The sequence below is a fragment of the Eleutherodactylus coqui genome, chromosome 2 (genome assembly GCF_035609145.1).
Source record: "Eleutherodactylus coqui strain aEleCoq1 chromosome 2, aEleCoq1.hap1, whole genome shotgun sequence".
NCBI lineage: Eukaryota > Metazoa > Chordata > Amphibia > Anura > Eleutherodactylidae > Eleutherodactylus > Eleutherodactylus coqui.
In genome coordinates this window covers 236,554,316-236,572,328 of record NC_089838.1, presented here as the reverse complement: position 1 = coordinate 236,572,328, position 18,013 = coordinate 236,554,316, and the positions used below count along the sequence as shown (strand labels likewise).

The window sequence follows — 18,013 nt, the reverse complement described above, 5'->3', positions numbered from 1 at the left end:
ATAAGAACCAGGTGCAAAGTCGAAAAAACGTGCAATAAAAACGCATGAAAGAGTTTACACTGACCAAGATCAGAGTCGCCCGATTGAATATAGCACTAGGCTGTACTTACACAGGTGAGTGAAAAACTGACCAATTCACCTGTGATTTGTATCAGATTTAGTAAAAACACTTGAAAAACGCACTCCACTCGCATGCAAAACACATGGCACGTGAATGTAATGCGTTATTTCCATACTCCCATACAAAAGAATAGGCGAGTCTTGAAGCAGAATCACAAAAATAGTGGAAGATATGATATGCTGTGATTTTTCAATCTGTCGAAGAGAAAAAGCGCTCATGTTTATTAACTCATTGGAATAAATGGGTTATTTTCCAAACAGTTTTGTCCATCTCGCAATCAGACAGAATTCGCATGGGGCAAAAAAAAAAATCCTCTGTAGATACTGCCTTAGGGCTTATTCAGACAGGCGTATATCAGCCGGGTTTTCCCACCTGCCCGATATACGCTGTCCCTCTGCAAGTGGAGGAGGCGGGCCAGGAGCAGTGCACTGAGCCCCTCCAGCTCCACACCCATCACAACCCTCCCATTGCAAGCAGTGGCAAGGGGTGGGGAGAGGGGGTGGGAGCTCAGTGCACTACCTCCTGGCCAGGCCCCGCCTCCTCCCCCCCTTGCAGAGAGGGGCAGCATATATTGGTCAGGCATGAAAACCCGGCCCATATACGCCTGTCTGAATAAGCCCTTTGGCCCTGTTCACATGGATGTATTTGCGCACACAAAATTTCCGTGCTCAATATGCAGAAAATGGAACCCACTGTTTTCAATAGGTTCATCCAGATCCGTGTATTTGACCTGCACATTTCGGTCGTATTAAAAAAAATAAAATAAAAAAAATAAAAAAAGGCATGCTCCATTTTCCTGCACATTTGCATACCCAAGGTTCCCATAGAAGCCAATGGGGATTCACAAGTGTATGTGCAATATGCAAGGAGATGCGTGAAACACTGATTGCGCAAGAAAAAGAAAATATCTAGAACTCAGTTTGCCGCGCACAAATGAAAATGCTTTGTCCACGCAAAAAAGCTTTGTCCATTCTGCAAACATGCAGCGTTCCTGTGAAGTGGGCCTTAGTCTGGGTTATTAAATATATTCACAAGTAATTTCCTACATTCTGGTACAATAGGCAAGCGTTTCTCCGCTGTTTACATGTAACTTTATAGGGGTCCCGTCGGGCTGAACTTTACAACCATTTTTGGAGCCATGTATTAAAAAGGTTTAAAAACCAATGAAAGAAAACACGCAAGCATTTCCGTAAGTATTTGTGTAGCTCCATATTGATCATGCATAGTGGTCACTGGTTGGGAGTACAACTGCAGAGGCACCCAAGACAGAAGAGTTCTGGTGAAGAAGCAGCATGAACCCCATACATGAATCAAACGAGGTGCACAAAACCCATTTCATCCAACTAAGCAAGATCCTCTAATTGGCTTTAAATCCCCTGTAAGGGTGCGGGCAGACGAGCGTAGGCGTATTTACGTTCGCACGAGCGCAACGTATAATCGCCCGAGCGATCGTTTTTCACCGATCACGACCAGAGCTAGAAAGCGTATTTTCGTTTGTTCCTACTTTGCAAACGGTCTTTTTGGCGATCGAATATGCGTTGGCGCATATTTCGGTCGCATATGTTCCGTTTTTTTTCGAATTGCCGTTTTTACGCGCCGTAAAATCGCCCATGTGAACGAATACATTCGAAACCATTGCCTCAGATGGTCACGTATATACGTTTGGTCGCAAAAACGCGCCGTTTATGCGCTCGTCTGCCCGCACCCTAAATGCGAGCCCCACAATTGTCATATTCTTCAACTTTTGATAAAGTCTATTTATTTCAAGTTACATTGATTTGGGGGAAATAAGGCAACAACCAATATGGCCCTCCTTGCAGCTCCCAGCGGGTTTGCCAAGCTATGCACTAATACCTGCAGATGTGACAAGCTCTGTGGGGGCTAGAATGGTGGTCATTTTGGTAGTCACCCAACTTCCCAGAAAAAGACAGAAGAACCAGTTGATACAAAATTAGTGACAACCCCATAGAGGACAAACCAAGGACTTGTGTAACTGGTAAATCTGCTTTCTAGGGGGAATATTCTATCAATTAACTATACTGTAGTTTCCATTTCTGCTAATCCCGGTTTGCTACATTTCCATCCATCCACTGTACACTCCTCTCCTAAAAGTGAATGGAGCTGGACATCAAGTTTCCAACAGCTACAGAACTGGAGACGAAGCTTTGTCTGAGTAATTAGTAATATAATCTGCACTGTGACCATCAGGCCTGTGAGCGCAGACGCTGCCTTTACTACAGCACTCTATGAAAGACACAGTCTGCAAGGAGAGTATTTTGCCAATTCCCTGGCCCCCTATCCATCCAGCCGGGTGACAGCTCCTAACAAGCAGCTTTTCTTTGCAGCATTAAATATGTCATTCAGCCATTATTAAGCGGTGCCAAAAAAATACCTATACAAATATCAATATTTACCGACTGACGTAGAACACTGACACAAACATAAACCAAATAAAATGCAACTGGCCTGTATTATTACACCCAAGGACAGGGAATCAGATAAAGATATTAAATAAGCTTTTTTCTTTTTTGACAGATCTCACATTAGCCCTGCGCCTTTTCACCGCAACACCCCATTGGTAAACATATGCCGTGAACGGGACTCTCATTAGCAGAAAGAGTCAGATTAATTGCCCGTGTGACAAATAAGGAAGCAGCAGAGAGACCTTAGGAAGATATTGTGGTTGTAGGAGATGGGCCTATGAAAAAAAACAAGGTTCAATGGGAATGACAGGGCTTGGATTAGGGATGATGTACTATGCTGTAACAAGTGTCTCAAAGACAAACCAGGGTGTGAGCCCCTGGGCAACTCCTAGAACACCCCACAATCTTAGAGAGAAAACAGATCTCAGACAAATTACTATTAGGTCATTAAAAGATAACCTTTAAGATTTCAAATCCAGAAATACTATTAAACCCTAATGCACTCTATACACTGACAGCTTACAGAGCACCCGCCCTGAAAAGGGTGACCCTGGTCAGAACCTAAACGCTCTATATAGGAAGGGCAAGGTTATACGCAACATTTGGCTAGCAACAAATACATAGAGGAGTGGCAGGTCTAATATTACAGCCAACACTACTATATATAATGCCAACGGATGTAAAAAACTAAACAGTTTGCTTTTCAATTTCAACTGCTTCTCATAGAACTCCATAACCATAAAGTATAGCTACTACCTGAAATGTAGTATTATATGTCAACCATCCCATATCCACTCTGAAGCCCAATAGCTAGCACATGGTCATCCAGTGCCCCAATGAGACATTGAAACTTGTAAGACTTTGTACATCTATTGGGATGCCCTGTACATGGCAGTGCCAGCGTTAGGAATGCAATATTAGACATGCTACTCCTCTGTAGATACTATATTTAATTGGTGCTATCCAAATCCTGTCTTTAACCTTGCCCCTCCCCTACATAGGGTGAAGTTAGGGTTATATTCTGGACAGGATCGCCCCTTTTTCAGGGCGGGTGCTCTGTAAACTACCTGAGGTTAGTCTATTAGGATTTACTAATGCTTTTAAAATATTAGTTACGTTTAATGGTCTAAAGGTCAGTCATTTGTTTGCGAATGTGTCCTGACAACGCATTTTAAAGCATTACAAAAAAAAAATTTAAATTCTAAGTTTTTGGGGTTTTTTTACTGGCTCAAAAAAAAAAGAGAAACAAAACTTGTACTTACTGTCTTTGTCCCCGATGCATCTGCAGCTGTCAGCGCAAGCGGGCAGTCAGATGACTGCTGGGGCCAATCGGCGGCTGCAGCGTTGCCTCCTGGCATCAGCACTCACCATCCTATGTGCCATGATGCTCGGAAGCGGGTTGCTGCGGCCTCCGACCAGCTGCAAGAGCCACCTGATCTGCGGCCTGCGCTGACAGGTGAAGGCAGATAAGTACCAGTTTGTTTGTTTCATGGCCATTTAAAAAATAAAAGAAAAACTAACTTTTTGGTTTAGTCCTTGGACAAGCCCTTTAACCCCTCTGCTGCTGGAAGGCCTGGTAAGGAGGATGCAAGTGTCCACCCTGCTGCTCCCTCCTCACCTTATAAGTGGACGTGTTGGAGGATTTGAGGAATAATCCCGGGACGGAGTTGCTCTGCCCGGACAGGACGGTGTTGGTCTGATGCGGGGAGTTGGAGTCGTCGGACTCTTTGCCACTGTGATAAACCACCCTGCTGTCAGAGATGTGGATGCTTGGAGCACAGCCCATGCTTTGATGCCTCCTTAGCCCAATCCAAAGCACTGCTGGCTGCCTTCAGTCTGTGCTGCCAGTCACTGGCACTGCGTGGTAGGGGGCGCCGCTGCCAGCCTGCTGCATGTCCACGGGGATGGGAGCAGAGAAGAACTGTGATCCGGGGATCAGGCGATGCGGACATGTAGAGCCCGGGGATCGCCTCTCGTGTGCGGCAGCAGCAACATCAGCATGGCAGCATCGCAGGCGGGGAGATGCGCGACCGTCTCGGCTTCCACGCCCTTACCCTTCCAAGTGGGACATGAGGGGCGACTACAAGGCACGGCAGCTCGGTGTCCCCTCCACGGCTACCAAGTCTTCGCGGGGACCCTGGGACTCCTCCTCATCATCATCATCTTCCAGGAGGAGGAGGAAGAGGCTTATTTACATTTGCACACTCCGCTCTTCTTGGCAACAGGAAGATTCCCCCTCCCCGCCCCCTGAACACCGCAGGGACAGCGCTGCCCGGACTCTCATGCCCCGCCGCACGGACAGCACGGGAATGAATTAAAATGGCGCGGTTACAGCAGCGGTCGGACGGCAGCCTGTCATTCCACCCCGCAGTGCTGCAGTCTCCTCTATGACTGCGCCGCTCTCCCCCTCCTCCCGGCCGTCTCTCCCGTGTACTCCTCACCGCCGCCGCTCTCACACCAGCCGCAGCCAATCACAGCGCCGCATACGGATGACCTCCAGCCTTTACTGACGTCAATGCAAATCGGTTACGGGCGAACCAATCACAGGAAGACGAGAGCCGACGAGGGCGTGGTTAGAACGAGGAGGGGAGTTCAAACGCGTCGTGGTCCTCGATGCGCGGCAGTTGCTGTCAGAGGATGGCGGAGAGCGCTGTCAGCGCTGTGAGGGGCTCGCGCGGCCTGTCAGCTGTCGGGGGAGGGGGAGGGCAGAGATATAGCGCCGCTTTGTCGTTGCGCACAGTGTGCGACATGTTAAAAAAAAAAAAAGTTAAATGCCGGCGGTGCAGCGCGTGTGCGAGAAGCCAATGAGCAGTGGGGACTTTTTAAAGTAGTATTTTTGTATTAACCCTTTCAGATTTTTTTTTCAGCCCTGCCTTCCAATTTTTTTATTTTTTCCATTGTGAGACGAGTGGTATAATGTAACCTGCCCTGGAATGTATTGCCAAACTTGTACAATTTTTTTTTTTTTTTCTTAGTGGAGTTTAGTAAAAAACAAAAAGCTAATTTTCCATTTTTTGGAAGTTTTTTTTTCTTTTGCAGCATTCGTATAGCACGGTTGTCAAACACTCCCCCCCCCTCCTTTTTTTTTCTGGACCACTTAACCAAAAATTGCGGACCGTCTTTGTTTTTTTACGGACACGTTGGAAAAACCTATTGAATTCTATAATTTCACATCACACGTATCTATATCAAATACCGCTATAAACGCATTAGCAGCATCTACCGCAAGCCTCTCGCCAACAGGCGCTTTGAACGCAGCGTTAATTGCCATTAAAATCAGTGAGAGTGTCCCAGACTCGCGTTCGATTGCAGCGCTGGACGGCGCTCTCCAGCGCTGTGATTTTTGAGCGCTGTCCGATCTATATTTGTCCGTTTAGCGCACCGCATTACATATCACAATGATGGGGTGCGCTAAAACACACTGTTGGCCGCAGGGAGAAGCGGCCAAAAGTAAAAGCGCAGAGTATGAAATCGCGGCACTTTGCCGCATTCTTGTGTGAGAGCGGCCGGAGATATATAATAACTACAGACATAGTAAGCGGCTCTGGTTTCACCAGCCCTACTCAAAAAAATCACGGACATATCTAATTTTTTTTTCTTTCACGGACGCCGGAAATAAGTGCCCTATTTTTACGGACTGTCCAGGAATTTCTGCACGGTTGGCAACTCTGATTCGCGGTAAAAATGACACGTCTGTTAGACCGAATTCATATGGGCGTAAGTGTATTTGCGTGCGCCTGACCGTCTGCGGCTCTGCAGCATGGACCATGCTTCTTTTTTTGCATGCATCAGCGCATGCTTGCAAGCCATGTTCATTTGCGTGCGGCAAACAAAGACGCTGTACTGTTCCAAACTGATTATTGAGAAGGTGCGGGGGGGGGGGGGGGGGGGTTGATAAAGCCAAGGACACACAGCTGTGTCAAACAGCTACAATCAGAGCCAGCCATTGTTTGTGGCACTCTGCTTCATAGCGGGTTTACGTATGAAATCACTGTCCATACGCAATGTATTGCGTATGCACAGCGCTTGCATATAGGGCTCACGCTGCGCAGTACACAGAGAAATAGAGCATGCTGCGATCTATTTCTCATGCGTATCAACACACACATGTGCACGAAAGTCCATTGTCTTCCATTAACTGCGTAACAAACGGTCATGCAACGCACACGTAATACGGGGTGAAAAACCGCCCATGGCCTTGAGCCCTTCCATGCAGTGTAGACCCTGGCAGAGAGGCATGGGGCAATATGGTAAAGTCACTGATGCAGGTTAGTGGATCCATTATAAAAGATGGACCTTTTGAAGGACTTCTTATAAGTAAAGCTGTTTAATCATTAATTAGATAACTTTGTAACAAACATCATTTCCATTGTGAATTGTTTTCCAGGACTTTGAATTAAACAAATGTTCCCTTCTGTGTCCTGGCTACGTGTATATAGTCCAGTCTGTACTAGGCATTCTTATCTATCCTATATATCGGAATAGAATATGTTAAGGCCCTTTTACACAGACCGATCACTGTTCAACAAATTTTCATGAAGTCCTTGTAAATGCATTCAAATCAGGTTATTTACATTTCTATGACCATACAGGAATGGAATATTACCATATCGCTAAATCATTCAAGATTGGAGATGGGGGACAATGAAATTCATGACATACACAATTTATGGTTACAATGCTGCAAAAACCTTCACACATTTATTGGGAATTTTTTTGACAAACTATCATCGCATGGGCCAAAGTACATATTGCGATTTCACGTTTGCCGCTTTCTCTTCGGCTGCCGTTTGTATTGTATCTCCAGTATGATTGTTCTCAGTGAGAGAAACCAAGTAATCTTGTAGATATGATACCTTTTAATGGCTAACAAAAATACATGATGTTATAGTGAGCTTTCCAACCTACTCAGGTCCTTCTTTAGGCTTCATGTTTTAGGCATTGTATCTCTGGAGCGTCTCTCCTGATTGTCCAGCACTAGTCTCCTGACGTTGCCGGGCTCCATTTCCCTTCATACCTTTTTTCAATGGCAGCAATTCCTGATGGAATCTCTCACCATGATTAACTCCTTCTCTGCTTGTGCCCAAATAAATAGATAAATTCCCACCACTCAGTTCTGTTTTATACATCACATAGTAGGGCTAGAGTTGGGAGGGGTATTATCACTCCTTAAGGAGAGCACATAGAAGGTGAGTGAGGAGACGTCTAAGGCCATTCATGCTCCTCTTGGAAACATGCAAATGAGGAAGATGGACCTATGGTGGTGTAGAGGTATTGTTCCATCTTCCTTATTTGCATAGTAGGTCTCGATTCACATTGATTCCAAGGGGTTTGCGCACATTTCAGTTGCAGAAAAGAAACATTCTCTATTTTTTTGTATGGAAAAACAATATTTGTGCACCAAAGGTCCCCATAGAAGACAATGTTCGAGGGCAAATCCTCATGCAATACACAAAGAGATGTGTGAAACACTGTGTAATTTGACCGAAAATAGAACATATCGGGAACTCAATTATGACTAATTAGCTATTTCAGTTGGAGCGTCTTTGTTTGCCACAGGTGCAAAAAAAGCAATGTTCATTCTGCAAAAACTCTACACTCATTTAAAACAGATTTAAAATCGCACGTTCTATTTTTCTGCGGAATCCATGCGGACGGCTTCCATTGACATTGTGGATAAGCCGCGTGTACCCACGCCATTGCCTAGTGACGGCGCAAGGAAAAAAAGGATTAAAAAAAAAAAATCTGTACTGTGCATGACCGATGGTGAGTGTCCGTGGTCATCTGCAATACAGAAAAGAGAATGTACACAGAGTTGCCGGAGGGGATCAGAGCTGGATTCCCCTGCAGGCTCCCGCATGCGAAATCCAAATTACCTGTGTGCAGCCGGCCTTAGTCAAATATACAGGATGCCATCAGTAAGTAGATCAACCAGTACATGTGCCATTACATGGTAGGCATTTAGCTTCCTTATAATATATACAAAGACAGCTCAGGTCCACCAGGACAGCAACCATTCATACAGAGCAACTCTCCTGGTTGGAAAACCCCCCTGTATGATGTCTATATCTCTTAATAGGACATATGGATATGTGTTCTCTTCATGAGACATTGCCTTTAAGGGTCCAATTAGATGGGACGAATGTCGGGCAAACAATGCCCGACACTCGTCCCTGCCTGTCCTTGCTCCAATGCTGTCACATGGGAGCTAGTATAGCTGGCTCGCTCACAGAGCGGCCAGCAGGGGGGTGGGGCAGTGAAGGAGATTTCTCTCCTCGCGCTCCCCGGCCCCTCTCCATTGACTTAACATAGTGGCCATTCAATACTGAATGGCTGCTCTTTACACTGAACAATGAATGTTCAGTGTAAATAGCAGCCGTTCAGTATTGAACGGCCGCTATGTTAAGTCAATGGAGAGAGGCAGGGGAGCGAGGGAGAGAGAAATCTCCTCCAGCCTCCCCATTGTGAGCCAACAATACTAGCTCCAGTGCAGCAGCATGAGAGCTAGTATGTGCGAGGACAAGTGTCGGGCATCATTTGCCAAACATTCATCCAGTCTAAATCAGGTTTTAGTGTGACTTTGAAAATAGAAGAAACAATCATTATAAGTAAAGGCTGATTTAGACAATCTTTTGAGCTATAATTGTTGTGTCTAACTGCACTGACATCGTGCAGCTTTCGTTAAGGAATCGCTGATCTTTCAGCGATCGATCCCGCTTGTCTTCTGCATCCCCCGCTCAGAGCGCAAGGTGATCGCTCAACGTTTGAGCGATCACCTTGCGCTGTAAAAGCACACAGCGATTTTCGCTCAAAAGTCATTCAAAGGATTTTTTGAGCGATAATTAGAGATGAGCGCCTATACTCGCTAAGGGCAATTGCTCGAGCGAGTAGTGCCTTTAGCGAGTACCTGCCCGCTCGAGATGAAAGGTTCGGGTGCCGGCGGCGGGCAGGGAGCTGCGGGGGAGAGCGGAGCGGAACGAAGGGGAGATCTCTCTCTCCCTCCCTCCCCCCCCGCTTCCTCCTGCTGACAGCCGCTACTCACCGCTCCCCCGCGCCGGCACCCGAACCTTCCATCTCGAGCGGGCAGGTACTCGATAAAGGCAATGCTCGCTCGAGCAATTGCCTTTACCGAGTATACTTGCTCATCTCTAGCGATAATCGTTGTGTCTAAACCAGGTTTTAGAGAACAATTAAAATCAGCATAATAAATAAGAACAAAATTAAACATGCTTTATCTTGATCTCAAACTGTACAGTGCAGCTTTTAAAGGGACCTTTTCTAGCCTGTAACACTTGGGTTTGTCACTAACTCATTTCAGGAAGAATCCAATCAGGAACGTGCTGAAGCAGCACATGAAGGTGCCTGATCTCACACTTGTAGCAGCAGCAGTGTTTATGTACAGCAGCAAAGCCGTTGGACACAGCAATTGAATTGTTGGCAAATAAAATCTGGAAGTGAAAACAGAAGAAAATTTACAGCTGTGCAATGAGGAGTTTCCATGTTTGCTGTAAAACAGCCCTATAGTTGTGGGTGTTCCACCTAGTTTGTTTATATTGTTGTAATTTGTAGCTTTGCGCATTTCAGTTTATACTGGATACATTGTTCTAGCAGAAAAATATACTTTCTGATAACAAATACTTCAGGCTGCTCTCACACCTGTGTCAGGGCTCAGTTCAGGGTTTCCATCTCTCTGCTCTTTTCTGAAGGAGAGAAACTGAAATAAAATAGAAAAAAATAGTTTTTTTTCCCCCATTTATTCCCAAAAAAACCCAGAAAGGCTTCAGTTTGCTTCAGTGTCCTATTAGGTTTCCATTGTTTTGGATGTGAAAATAGTGCAGTCTGCCGCATTAATTTGCAGTCCAAAAAAACCCAGAAAACATACAAAATGAGAGCAACCAAAAACCTTTCCTTTTTTTTGAACTCCATTGAAATCAATGAGGGAAACGGATCAGGTTTTTCCATTTTACTTCAGTCTCTTTCCTCCAAAAACCCTGAACTGAGCCCGAACACAGATGTGAAAGCAGCCTTACAACTGCATCTTGTCCAGAACTCCCATATTCCAGGCATCTACCTCTGATCTACACTTCAGCGGTGAGTTCTCAATCATACTAGGAAATCGCCCATGATCAATTGCCTGTTCTGGAACTTAATTATAGTCCCTGGTAGCCCAGTAATTAAAAATAGCTCACTGATCCATGTGCAAGGGCGATCATGGGTCCTCCACAGTCTGTCATTAAAGCATGGCCACTTTCAGTCGCATGACTGAGCTTTCTGTAAGACCTTTGCTTCAAAAACCACTACATGCCAAGACACTTTTAGTTTTTGTATTGGTATTCACAGACATTCCACTTTTAACCCCTTAACAAACTATAACCTTTTTTACATTGATTGGTCAAAGACTTTAGACCTCTTGCACATGGGCGATGCAATATTGCATCGGTAATCTGTGTGATATTACTGTATTTTCTCATGGCCATATTTTTGCCCGGATTTTCGGGGAAGTGGGGGGAGAGGAGGCTTGAAATATAAGTCCTATCCCGAAATTTTAGAGCCAGTGCTCAATGAACCAATCACAGCCATTCAATTCAGTGATTGGTTCATCGAGCGCTGGCTCTGATTGGGTGAACCGCGGCACTCAAGAACAAATCACAGCCAGTACTTCATTGAGGTGGGGTATTTGAACCCCTGACCAGGAAGTGCTGAGAGAAAACTACAAGCAAGTGCCGAGGATCTACAGTGAAGACGGGGCGGAGGGAACAGAAGCTGTTAGGTGATGTATTTGTTGTTTTTCTTGTTTTTCTATGCAGCTAGGGCTTATTTTATGGCATTTACAGTGGGACTTCCTACCATAAAAGTTTCATCGCACCGCACAAAAAATGCAACAGAAAGAAAGGCTACATAGGGAAATGTGGGCTACAAAACATCACAAATCACGGTAATATTTAGCAACTTGCTATTTTTTTTCTCACAATGACGCAGGCTACACAACATTGCTAATGTGAAGGAACCCATAAGAAAGCATGGGCTTCACATACATGCAATTTGTAGTGATTTTGTCGCCTGTGTGTGAAACGAGCCTTAATCCCATAAAACACAGCACATTACTGTATTTGCGAATAAATCACTAAAAAAGGGATCAAATCCATCCATAAATCATCGAAAAGTGACCATTTTACCGATACGAGGTTACACGGGCACCCACCAGTTCCCAGCAGCATTCTGAAAGGCTGTATAGCGGAGGTAACACAGGGGCAAAATATCGATAAGCAGCCACTCACGCACCTACCTTTACTGTTGGGTGGGGGTCCTTAGTATTATGCTTGCACATAGTAATAGCTTGGATACATTTTTTGCAGCTGCACAAATAATCTTGCACCCAGATTTAGGGAGTCCAGCTGTTGAGTGAGAGCCAGAGTCCCTAGAGAGAGTTCCGACTTATTTGTGTAATCTACAGGATATGGTGTTTATATGACCCTTGTCTGCCCCAGTTTTTGGTCAGTCATGTGATCACCAGAATTTATTTCTGTGGTGACAGCAGAAGCGTATACAGAATTTTGTTAAGGCGTAATCACTTGTACGGTTATGGATACATTATGTGCATGTACATACAAATAAATACATCAAATAGACAGATAGGGGGACACTTACTTTGTATCCTATGCTAGAATACTGCCACAGAAAAGTCGCTATTTTTTGTGCAATGCCTGCTTGTGGAAAAATGTTGCAACTCTGTTTCAACTCTTCTACCTCCTGCGCGGGCCCGCACCAATTTTCCAAAGAGTGGGCGAGGCTTTACAGGAGTGGACATGGCCAGATACAATATGCCAGAAAGTGGTGTAAAATATGCAAGATATGTACACCTGGTCGGGACCAGACATATATTTCTGTCAAGGCGCCTGGAGTTGCCAGGGATGCGCTAAATACATTAAGAGGTATGCTCGTCTTCATACATTCAGTGCACCATAGAAAATCATGCTTTGCCCAGTGCAGGAAATGCCAGGCTTAGTAAGTTATCCCAATAGTGCCTAGTTATGAATAAATAATGCCACCATAGAGTTTTTGTAGACAACCTTACCATAATGTAAAAATAAGGGCTCTCTCACATGAATGTATTGATACAACGTATTCTGCACGCAGGTTATGCAGGCGGAATACAATGTATCAAAATTGCAGTATGTTCTATTTTGGTGCGTATTACTTGCACATACATGCATGGTGATTGGCGGCATACAGCAAGTACACATGTGTCTTTTGTGGGCGGCACGCAGTGAATTATGGCTGTTAGAGCCCTGCCTAACTACTGGCATCATAAAATACACATAAACAATGCTAAATAATGCAAATAAATAAAGCCACTACACAGGACACAAATAATACAAACCCATATAATGGCAACTAGACTGCTCTTCACATCAGTGCCTACATTAATAACACCATGCAGAGTAATCCCTGTTCACAGTGCCAGCAGAGTGCCCACAGAAACAATAAGGGCAGCAAAGTGTTCCCCATAAACAATGCTGGCAGAGTGTGCCTTATAAGCAGCGTTAGCTGAATGCCACTCATACAATCTGAACTGAGGGAAGTAATGGGTTAATAGGTACCGTCCTAGAGGGTTACTATCATATTGTAATCTTCTTTTATTTGTTTAACCATATCAATAATTATATGCAAATTCATTTTTATAATTTATCATATCTGTACTTGGAACTTCTATTTTCCTACTCCTGGGTTATGGGAACAGGAAAACAGAAAACAGAATGCCAGCTGGGAACAGATTCGTCCTATGCTGGAAACCAATGGCAGCTGATGGACCCCATTGATTATAATGGGGTCTGTCAGACTTCTGGCTTGCTACCTTGCATTTTCTTGGAGGAAGTAGCTCAGCATGCTGTGCTACTTCACTGTTGATTTTGAGTCACAACTTTCTAAATCCCATTTTCCCCTAATACTTCCTTCACATACTGTAGGTTTGTTGCGATATCTCTTCTAGCTTTTGAATTTCATGTGCTTTTTTATAAACTTTTTTTTGGCAGCTTTCTTTTAGGCCATTGAGTACAATTGAAAGACACACAGAACATGCGCTTTGTAGTAACCCATTATTTACAATGGGTGTCTAATTTAGAGATGAGCGAGCGTACTCGGCCACGCCCCTTTTTCGCCCGAGTACCGCGATTTTCGAGTACTTCCGTACTCGGGCGAAAAGATTCGGGGGGCGCCGTGGGTGAGTGGGGGGTTGCAGCGGGGAGTGGGGGGGAGAGGGAGAGAGAGAGGGCTCCCCCCTGTTCCCCGCTGCTACCCCCCATGCCGCCACGCCTCCCCCCGCCCCCCGGCGCCCCCCCCCCCGAATCTTTTCGCCCGAGTACTGAAGTACTCGAAAATAGCGGTACTCGATCGAGTAATTACTCGAAACGAGTACGTTCGCTCATCTCTAGTGTCTATACATGAGATATGGAAATATTGCGGTATGTCCTATTTTTTTTGGTGATATCGCCCATTATTTCCTATGGCAGCAAAAAAAAAAATCGGATTGCACTCGCATGCACATGCGATTTACATGTGAATGGAATGCAATTTTTTCTTTTTTGCTATTGAAACATGCGATTTTCACATGCATTTCAGATGCAATGCGTTTTTCTCACAAAATGCATTGCAATCGCAGGGAAAATCCCATATTTCAAGCATGATATCAATCCAAGTTTCTCGGACTTATATCACACTCGCCTGTGTTCATTGAGGCCTTGTACACACATGCGTCTATTTTTTGGAATGGTTTTTTTCCAATGCAAAAGTCTATGGGAAAATGGCTGAAAAATATGCTTTACCTCAAGAATGTTATATTTTGGAAGAAAAGGCCATGGACTGAAAAAATACCACAAATTAGGGAAAACGCCTAAAAAAACGTGCATTTCACAACAGCCTACTGAGCTACAGCTAATGGGGCATTCACATCCCTGGGTTCTAGTCTCGGGTTCTGTTTGCATCCCTGAAACCAATAAAGTCTCTGAACAGCTTTCCATTAGTTTCCAGCCTTTGTGCTGGATGGAGCAGCATGGTGGATTGGATCTAGTGATGGTCTAATAGGCTCTAGTACTATGGTCTAATACCATCCTCTCATACGATGATCGCTCAGTGATTGGAGGCAGAGCGGGCTGGATATCGCTGTGGTCAGAGGTGTAACTTGAAGCTCCTGGGCCCCAATGCAAAACCTGTAACGGGGCCCCCAACTATAATGCTTTATTCATAGTACTGGGCTCCCTATATGGAGAAGAGAGGCCTCATGGGCCCCCTAAGGCTCCCAGGTGCAACCGCATCCCCTGCATCCTCTATAGTTACGTCCCTGCTTCTGGCCATCTATCTCCATCCACAGTAAACAGGCAGTCGTACATAGATGAACAACTGCCTGTTTACACAAGTCGATCATCATTTGACTTTTATGCCTGCACAATCTGAACCCTGGATGATAGGCAAACAAATTATGGTTCGGTGTTCAGTTACTGGCAGATTTACACTGAACAATTATCATTCAGGTTCGCATGATACAATGAGAATTTGAAAGATAATCATTCAGTTTAAAATAGCCCAAACATAGTACATGATCAGGGTTCTCACCAGCCAAGCCAGAAACTACTGCACCCCAACAAGGGGCAAACAGCTGTCTGTGTATGGTTTTCTGGTTTAGTTTCTTATTCCCAATCATTGTTTTACAGACTTGTTAAAGAGTTGTACGTTGATTTGAAGGAATAGGTGGCACTGCAGAGGTATTGTTCCATCTTTCTGAGGCTTTATTCACACGAGCGTATATCGGCCGCCGTTTTCACAGCTGATATAAGCTACCATCGAATGCATTAGATTCCAATGCATCAGATCAGATGGCGTGTAAAAGCGCCTGACCGGCCAAGACAGCACATAGGTCAAGATAACGATAGTTCAGGAACTATCTTTCCTGGACGGAATATGGCCACTGCCATAGACTCCTATGGGAGTCTATGGTAGCTGCTGGAGAAGGGAGGTGGGAGGGAGTTTAGCAGCATGTCTGCTAAACTCCCTATCCCTTCTCTCCTTCTCTCCACCTCTTGGCGGCTGTTTGCAATGGGAGGGGGCGGGAGGTAGTTGCTAAGCGCCCAACCCCTCCCATGGCTGGCAGCCAACAAGGGGTAGAGAGGAGGTGGGAGCTTAGCACACTAGCTCCCACCCCGTTCCGCCCCCTTGCCAATACATGAGGGGGTGGAAAGGGGGAAAGCAGTTTAGCAGAACTAAACTGTCTCCCCCACCCGACGGCAATCTGGGCTCGGCGTATATGCAGATTTGTGCACCCATTCACGCATTTTTACAGCACCAGCGGGCGCACATAAAAACACCTACGCTGATGTAAATAAGTCCTTAGTTGCCTAAATTACCCGAGGAGCATGTATGACCCTATAAGTCTCCTCGCTCACCTCTTAGGTGTCTTCTCACACCCCTTCTGGGCGCTCTCCTTGGACAGAGACGATGCCATCCCCCCCAACCCACTCACTTCCTGGGTGCCTCCACACACTTTTTGGGTGCTCTGCTCAAGAAGAGACGTCACTCCTCTTGATCAGGGTTTGTCATATTTGAAATGTTCCAATCATCACAGGCCTAGGGCTCCTTTAGACGGGTGCACTCCTCAGCGCAATGTATTTGTGCTATGTATGAAGCCTTTTTGCGCTCGTATCAGTGCATGGTGGGCACAATTGCGCACTTCCCATAGACTGCCTTGGGGAACTTTTTTGCGCAAAGAAAGGCAATGTGAATGAACCTACTGAAATCAGTGGGTTCTCTTATTTGCGTATTGAGTACGCAAATTTTACGTGTGCAAAAATTTTGTGCAAATACTCCCATGTGAAGGAGCCCTTAGGAACACGGAAAACAAAAAAATAATTCCTGAAAATACATTCATTGTATGGACATAATTTGGCTGCACTGCATGGAGACAATTGTCTTGTTACTGTTTTCATCCCGTGCAAGAGAAGAGGAAGAGAGAAAGGAGCAGCCCCATGGGTGTAACACATATCACACTGGCTATTTATAGTGGCACCAAATAAGCCAAATGTTATTGTTTGTAATGTATCTGTCAAACAAAGAAACCTGTAATGTAATCTGCGGCATGTAAATGCACGTTGCTCACATCCAGGGCTGTATTTACAGGTGGTGCTGCCCTGAGTCTAAATGCCACAGTGGGTTCACACTGCCTTTTAGGCGATGGCGCGGAATTCGTGACCTGTCCGCAATGTTAGTTACTTAATATTTAAAGGGGTTGTCCCGCGCCGAAACGGGTTTTTTTTTTTTCAACCCCCCCCCCCCCGGTCGGCGCGAGACAACCCCGATGCAGGGAGGTAAAGAAAGCTTACCGGAGCGCTTACCTTAATCCCCGCGCTCCGGTGACTTCAATACTTACCGCTGAAGATGGCCGCCGGGATCCTCTGTCTCCGTGGACCGCAGCTCTTCTGTGCGGTCCATTGCCGATTCCAGCCTCCTGATTGGCTGGAATCGGCACGTGACGGGGCGGAGCTACACGGAGCCTGCATTCTGCACGAGCGGCTCCATAGAAGACTGCAGAAGACCCGGACTGCGCAAGCGCGGCTAATTTGGCCATCGGAGGGCGAAAATTAGTCGGCACCATGGAGACGAGGACGCCAGCAACGGAGCAGGTAAGTATAAAACTTTTTATAACTTCTGTATGGCTCATAATTAATGCACAATGTACATTACAAAGTGCATTATTATGGCCATACAGAAGTGTATAGACCCACTTGCTGCCGCGGGACAACCCCTTTAAGTCAATGGAAGCCGTCTGTGTGAACACCGCACTAAAATAGAGCATGCTGCGATTTTTTCTTCACGAGCGGAAAATCACAATTAATTTTGACTCATGTGCAGGAAAAAGTGTTTTTCCATAGCATACCTGTGTGCAAGCGGCCTTACTTCTTTTCCTTTTATTTCTGAAAGACAGTAGCATAGTCGACTACAATATTCTGTCCACAAAAAATAACTCATTAAAGTCTGTGTTCTCCATTTGACTCATTAAAGTCTACTATTCCATTGAGGGTTCAGATGGACCCCCTGGACAGAATGCCACAGGATAGTGAATAGCACTATGTGAATGAGCCTTTAATCATACTTTAGAGAATGGCCATCAGGGACATTGTGAAAAGGTGCATAAAGTTATATACCTTATGCTACGCCCATTTATATACCATATACATCACCAGTAGAGATGAGCGAATACCTACCCGCTCGAGACAAAAGGTTCGAGTGCCGGCGGCGGGCAGGGAGCTGCGGGGGAGAGCTGGGAGGAACGGAGGGGAGATCTCTTTCTTCCTCTCTCCCCCTGTTCCCACCTGCTGACTGCCGCAACCCACCGCTCTCCCGCGCCGGCACCCGAACCTTTTGTCTCGAGCGGGCAGGTACTCGCTAAAGGCAATGCTCGCTCGAGCAATTGCCCTTAGCG

At 45.5% G+C, this 18,013-nt stretch overlaps 1 protein-coding gene across 3 annotated transcripts in view; it reads right to left on the bottom strand.

Moving 5' to 3' along the window:
- The window catches only part of PDE8A (phosphodiesterase 8A), a 261,199-nt gene that overhangs the window by 183,462 nt on the left and 59,724 nt on the right, over nt 1-18,013 (bottom strand). Inside the window, exon 1 of one of the 3 annotated variants that reach the window (XM_066592663.1) lies at nt 4,163-4,985. The exons of the other annotated variants lie outside the window; for them this stretch is intronic. Coding sequence (XP_066448760.1) covers nt 4,163-4,330 — 168 coding nt within the window. The 5' untranslated portion in view covers nt 4,331-4,985. Of the gene's footprint in view, nt 1-4,162; nt 4,986-18,013 lie in introns of those variants that run through there. 3 annotated transcript variants of the gene reach the window in all.